Source organism: Lagenorhynchus albirostris, chromosome 11 (assembly GCF_949774975.1).
Source record: "Lagenorhynchus albirostris chromosome 11, mLagAlb1.1, whole genome shotgun sequence".
In the NCBI taxonomy this organism is placed as follows: domain Eukaryota; kingdom Metazoa; phylum Chordata; class Mammalia; order Artiodactyla; family Delphinidae; genus Lagenorhynchus; species Lagenorhynchus albirostris.
This window is the reverse complement of record NC_083105.1, coordinates 18258385-18265479: the sequence shown is the minus strand read 5'-3', so window position 1 is coordinate 18265479 and position 7095 is coordinate 18258385. Positions and strand designations below refer to the sequence as shown.

The window sequence follows — 7095 nt, the reverse complement described above, 5'->3', positions numbered from 1 at the left end:
GAGGAAGTTCCCTTCTGTTCTAGATTGCTTAAAGGTTTTTTTTGTTTTTTTTTTTTAAAGAAGATGTTGGGCGTAGGAGTTTATTAATTAATTAATTTATTTTTGCTGTGTTGCATCTTCATTTCTGTGTGAGGGCTTTCTTTAGTTGTGGCAAGCGGGGGCCACTCTTCATCGCAGTGCGCAGGCCTCTCACTATGGCGGCCTCTCCCGTTGCGGAGCACAGGCTCCAGACGCGCAGGCTCAGTAGTTGTGGCTCACGGGCCTAGTTGCTCCACGGCATGGGGGATCCTCCCAGACCAGGGCTCAAACCCGTGTCCCCTGCATTAGCAGGCAGATTCTCAACCACTGCGCCACCAGGGAAGCCCTTTTTTTTTTTTTTTTTTAATCAGAAATGGATGTTGAATTTTGTCAAATCCTTATCTGTATCTATTAAGGTGGTCATAAGGGCTTTTGAAAAATTTGTTAATGTGATAAATCATATAGAATGATTTTTTTCAAACATTAAGTCAACCTTATATTAGAGTCGCTCCTCCATATCCGTGGGTTCCACAACCAGGAATTCAAGCAACCTCAGATTGAAAATATTAACAAAATCCGGAGAGTTCCAAAAAGCAAAACTTGAATTTGCTGCACTCTGGCAGCTATTTATATAGTATTTACATTGTATTTACAACTATTTACATAGCATTTACATTCTATTAAATAATTGTAAGTAATCTAGAGATGATTTAAAGTATACAGGAGAATGTAAATAGGTTATATGCAAATACTATGACATTTTATATAAGAGACTTGAGCACCCATGGATTTTTGGTATCCACAGGGGGGTCCTGAAACCAATTCTCCATGGATACCAAGGGATGACTGTACTTGGATAAATTCCACTTAGTTGTGATGTATTATCCTTGTTATATATTGTTGGGTTTGATTTGCTCAATTTTGTTCAGAACTTTTACATCTATGTTCATGATAGATACTGGTTTGCAGTCTCTTTTCCTGTAGCATCTTTGTCCGCTTTTGGTGACAGGGTAATGTTGGTCTCATGAAATAAGTTAGAAAATATTCCCTCCTTTTCAAATTCTGGAAGAGTCTGGCAGAACTGGTATTATTTCTTCCTTAAATGTCTGCTGGAATTCACCAGTAAAACGATTTGGGCCTGTAGTTTTCTTTGTGGGGAGGTTTTTAACTACAAATTCAATTTCTTTGATATGGGGCTGTTCAGGTTATCTATTTATCCTGACTGGTCTTCAGTAGTTTGTGTCTTTAAGGAATTTGTGCATTTCATCAAAGTTGCTGAATTTATAGAAATAGAGTTGTTCAACATAGTCCCTTATTATTTCTTCATACATGTAGAATGTATAGTTATGTCACTTATTTCATTATTACATTGTTAATTTGTGTCTTCTCTCCTTTTCTTTCCTGTTAAATCTGGTTAGCAGTTTATCAGTTTTATTGATCTTCTCAAAGTACAACTTTTGGTGTCATTGATTCTCTATTGTTTTTCTGTTCTCGATTTCACTGATTTTACACTCTGTATTTTCTTTCTTTTGTTACTTTTTTAAAAAGATTTATATATTATTTATTTTATTATTTATTTTTTTGGCTGCATCGGGTCTTAGTTGTGGCACGCAGGATCTGTGTTGAGGCATGAAGGACCTTTCATTGTGGCACGTGGGCTTCTCTCTAGTTGTGGCATGTGGGTTTTCTCTTCTCTAGTTGTGGCGCACAGGCTCCAGGGTGCGTGGGCTCTGTAGTTTGCGGCACGCAGGCTCTCTAGTTGAGGCATGCAAGCTCAGTAGTTGTGGCATGTGGGCCTAGTTGCCCCGTGGCATGTGGGATCCTAGTTCCCTGACCAGGGATCAAACCCACGTCCCCTGCATTGTAAGGCGGATTCTTTACCACTGGACCACCAGGGAAGTCCCTCTTTTGTTTACTTTGAGTTGAATTTGCTCTTCATTCTCTAGTTTCTTAAGATGGAAACTGAGGTCACTTTTTTAAATTAATTAATTATTTATTTTTGGCCATGTTGGGTCTTCGTTTTTGAGCGCAGGCTTTCTCTAGTTGCAGCGAGTAAGGGCTACTCTTCATTGCAGTGCATGGGCTTCTCATTGTGTTGGCTTCTCTTGTTGCGGAGCACGGGCTCTAGGCATGCAGGCTTCAGTAGTTGTGGCTTGCGGTCTCTAGAGTGCAGGCTCAGTAGTTGTGGCACACGGGCTTAGTTGCTCCACAGCATGTGGGATCTTCCCGGGCCAGGGCTCGAACCCATGTCCCCTGCATTAGCAGGCGGATTCTTAACCACTGAGCCACCAGGGAAGTCCAGAAGCTGAGGTTATTGATTTGAGACATTTCTTCTTTGCTAACACAGGCATTTAATGCTATAAACATATGATGACCAGCTCTTTGGGCTTTGAATAGCCTTCTGTCTGAAGCCCTCCTTCCTCCTCATGCTCTGCTAAGGCTCACATATAGCTCTGAGAGGGTGGACTCTGGAGCCAGGTTGCCCTGGCAATATTCTTGACTCTGCCACTTAGCAGTTGTGTGAACTTGCACAAGTTATTTAACCTCGCTGTCAGTTTCTTTGTCTGCAAAATATAGATAATAATAGTTACTACCTCTAATGGTTAATTTTATGTGGCAACTTAGGCATGTTGCCCAGATACATGGTCAAACATTATTCTGGATGTTGCTGTGAGGATGTTTTTGGATGAGATTAACATTTAAATCAGTGGACTTTGAGTAAAGCAGATTGCCCTCCATAATGTGGGTGGGCCTCATCCAATCAGTTGATGGCTTGAACAGAACAAAAGATCTCCCTGAATAAGAAGGAATTCTCAAGCAGATGGCCTTCTGATTTGAACTGGAGCATTGGCTTTTCCTGGTTCTCCAGCCTGATAGCCTTCAAACTTGAGCTGTGGCATCGGTTCATAGGGTTCTCCTGAGAATTAAAAGAATTAATATATGCAAAGCACTTACAACAGTGCATGGTACATAGTCAGTAAATGTAAGCTGCTGTATTACCATCATTATTATCACCATTGTTATTGTTATGAATGTAACTGTTGTCATCCATTCTCCTTGTTGCTATGAGCTGTTGGCCTCCAAGGCCCCCATATTCAACAGAGACACTGGCACATTATTTAATCTTCCTCTTTAACACCTGTCAACAGGACCAACTACATAATTTGCAGACCCCAGTTCAAAGTAAAAATGCAGACCCCTCGTTAAATAATTATTTAAGAATTTCAAGATGGCAGTAGCAGAGCATTAAATTAACTAACTATGGGGCCCTTATAAGAGTAGGGCCCTATTCGACTACACAGATCACACACCCATAAAGCTGGCCCTGCTTGCCAGCATCAGAAGCGATTTCCTACCCACGACTCTAGCTTCCTACTTCTTGAGCTTCCCACTAGTAACCTTCACTTCTACTTAATTTTCACAATATGCTCGCCTAATTCATGCATTTAAAAATACATACAGGACAGGGAATTCCCTGACTGTCCAGTGGTTAGGACCCCTGCACTTCCACTGCAAGGGGCACGGGTTCCATCTCTGGTTGGGAAACTAAGATCCTGCAAGCCTGACATGGCAAAAAAAAAAAAAAATACATACAGGAGTACCTCAAAGATGTTGCTTTAAAACTTTTCTGGATTGTGGTCCTGAGTGGTTAGCAAAACCAGAGAGAAAGAGAGGTTGGGCTGTTGTTAATTCATTCACTCAACAAATAATCACTGAATACCGACCATGAGTCAGGTTCTGAGTGACACCTACTTACTAGTAGGCAGAGTATTCGTAGACATTCTGAAAAGTTTAAAAATGATATAAGTTTCACTTAAGCAATTCATATAATACAAATCAATATTTCTGTATTTACTCATGAAAGCCCTTTCCTGGATCCTAGAATGAAGAAGACACAAGTGGCACAGAGCCTCAGCCATTTCCCAGCTTGTGTATTAATCAGTGAGAAATAAACCTTTGTTGCTGTAAACCACTGAGATTTTGGACTCACAGCATAAAATATGGAAAGCTAACTAATACAGCAGCCATGTGTCCCATCAGGCTAACGAAAGAAACAGAATAGCCTATTACCATTAAGAGTTATTTAATGAAGTCCTTGTACAAAAACCAGCGATTAACTTGAGAACTAAAGAAACAAAACCCAGCTTTAACAGCCAGCGAGAATAAAAGAGAGGTTAGTCCGGAAGGTTGTTACGAGGAGGTGATGCTTGAGTGCCGTCTACTCTCACAGAGTTTAAACTTTTATATTTTTACATATTAAAAGTAAAGCAGAGAACGGTTTACGTAAAGTTCCACATTTTACAAAGCTGTTTTACAATCACCCTCATTTTACAGATTAGGAAAGTGAGGCCCAATATGGTACAGCGGCCAGGACTCCCAGGTTTTCTGATACCAAAGTCTCTGCTTTCTCCTACATCACAGTATTACCTGGTAATTAATGCAAATCGCAGTTTTTAATCGGAATAAAATTATCCAGGTGGAAAGGCCTGGATAATTGTGATAAGCATAACCGCCCCACCTACATAGCGCCCACAGAGAGGACTTCCCCAACTCGCACGCACCACCATCGGCCCACCACCGAAAAGGCGGGCGGACAAAACCTTACATCCCCAGAGCGGGGCCCCTCCCTGCCTTTTTATCCTCCACCTTTCCCGGAAGGCCAAGTGGCGAGCAGTAGAACCAACGAGAGGGGAGAGAACGTGATTGGACTGCCCTGCATCACGTGACAAGCACAGGGCGTGTGATTTGGCTCCGGGCAAACGGAAGCGTCGGACGGAGGGTGGGTCTGGCCTGGGGGGAGGGGGGACTAGAAACTTGGGGGAGGAGCTTGAGCGCCAGCCGCTGTCCCAGTTCTGCCAGCAATCGAATCTAAGTGTCTGGTTATTACCGTACCGCAGTACGTGCCTGGGCCGCGGTACTACAGTGTCCGGTCGCTCGCTTGCCAGGCAGGAGTAGCTGCGCGCGCGATCGGCAGCAGGGAATGGAAGCGGAGAACGCAGGCAGGTAAGGCCGGGGCGGGGCACCGCCCCTCCCCCCGCGCCCTTCGCCGGGCGGAGGGCCGCGGGCGCGCGCGCGCACGCACGCACGCAGGGGGGTCTTTAAGGCCAAGGCCCCAGTACAAAGGCCGGTGCCGCGCGTGCGCACTGGCGGCCTGTTCGGGGGGCCCGATGCTTAAGTCCCTCAGCCTGGCGCCGCTTGCATCTGGGCTCCTCTCCCCAGTCCTTCCCGGCACCCAGACAGCATTAAAATGCGATAATAAGCAACAAGCAGTCTCCGGTTAGTATTTGTTTCCGGTTACCTTTCTTGGCTATATTTCCCTTCACCCTCCATTACCGTGCGGAGCTGTAAGGATGTAGTATCACACGTATCACTCCAGGAGTTTTCATCTAAGAGTTGTAGATTTACTGTGTCTTCCTTCCTCAAAGGTGTACGTCAGGGGCACAGGGTAGATAACATTGCCGCACTAGAGCTCTTGAATTCTGGGACTAGGAATAACACTCCCAAGAAGTCGTGTGAAATTGTGTTCTAGTGGTCTTCGGGACTCCCTTAAGAATTTACTTGTAATATGTCCTTTGGGGAGTGTAAGAGGCGTGGAGAGTTTTGCAAAAGCAGACATCTCGAAATTGGAACCCCAGACGGAAAGCCAAATGAACTAAATATGGTAACAGAGTCTTTAAAAAGGAAAAAAAAAAAAGGTTTACATTGGAATACAGTACTGTTAGACCTAATGAAGAATTATCCTGACTTTCTGGCCATGGGGCCCTGAACTTGGGCAAGACACTAAACTTCTCTGGGCCTGTTCATATCTGTAAAATAGGGCGTCTGTGGAATCCAGTTGTGACAAGCTGTGAGTCGGCGTTATGTGGAAGGGGTGTCTTAAGTAACCAACATAGATTGTCTTAGAGTTTAGAGAAGGAGATATATGTAGATAAAGTGCAGACTTCATCTTGACATTATGAATCAAATCCTGAAATAACTCCATTTCTTTCCGTGAAGAACTTTACAAATAAAAGAATTCAGAACTTGTGGAAATCACTCTCTGTGATCTTCGGATCTGAATTGAAACCTGGGTAACACCTTCCATGAAGTAAATTACAGTCATCTCTCTGTATCCGCGGGAGATTTGTTCCAGGCCCCTCGCGAACACCAAAATCTGGACGCTCAATACCTTAAATAAAATGGCAGAGTCCGGTCGGCCATCATGCCTGTTCCGGAATGCAGATTTGGGGAGGGCTGGTCGTTCACATTGTCAGACCGTACTCAGTGTTTTGCAGCAAAGTAATAGGTCTCTCTGGTACAATGTTTAGCTCAAAACTGTCTGACTTATATTTGGTCTTAACTTAATCCATTGGGTTATAGATCATTTTTTATTTTGATTTGCAAAGCTTTCACCTTGGGAAATATGGAGAATTCTGTGTTAGTACTCTGAGGAGTTTATCCTTGGGCATTCTGAAATGACTCAGGCCCCAGGTAATCCTGAGAAAGTGGTTCTCTGTCATCCTTGACTTTGTGCTAATCAAGGAATGGCATGGAACTTTGGGTATAGTGAATTTGCTATTTACTTTGGAAGATTAATTTCAAAAAATTCAAAGAAAAGAATTCCATAGATATAGACCCCTTTTTAAAAAAAGAATAGTTCAAGAGTCTAAACAAGTGCTTACAGTCTAACCAGAGAGGGAAAAAGGAAGAAGAGGACCAGTATGTTTCTAATGAGCTCAAGCATGAAAAGGACGTTTACCAAAGATGGGAAGTAGGATGCCAAGTCAAAAATGACTGGAAACGTGTGACACAGACCACCAAGAATACAGACAGTTAAGATTAACCCTCAGATGAGACTGGACTTTCTAGAAATGTTAAAGAGACCAAGAACTTTTTTGAGTTAGTGTGGACAATAAGAAGGACAAGAAAGATTTGGGTTTTCTGCTTTGTTCACTGGCATGTTGTTAGTAGATGACAGAAAATATAAGCACTTAGTTCTGATTTTGATTTTTCATTTCATGTTAAGAAAAATGATTGTAGATGGAAAATGGCAGAATGATTGTTAGGTTTAAAGCTCAAGATCAATGAGGTCATTTA

The 7095-nt window shown here is 42.9% G+C and overlaps 1 protein-coding gene across 7 annotated transcripts in view; it reads left to right on the top strand.

Moving 5' to 3' along the window:
* The first annotated feature begins 4825 nt into the window (after positions 1 to 4825).
* TDG (thymine DNA glycosylase) overlaps positions 4826 to 7095 on the top strand; it is a 39034-nt gene continuing 36764 nt past the window's right edge. For 4 of the 7 annotated variants that reach the window (XM_060167174.1, XM_060167167.1, XM_060167173.1 and 1 more), the window contains exon 1: positions 4826 to 5022. In XM_060167174.1, the coding sequence (XP_060023157.1) occupies positions 5000 to 5022 (23 nt within the window). In that variant the 5' untranslated portion in view covers positions 4826 to 4999. The remainder of the gene's footprint in view (positions 5023 to 7095) is intronic. The other 3 variants (XM_060167169.1, XM_060167171.1, XM_060167170.1) reach the window with 2 other exon arrangements.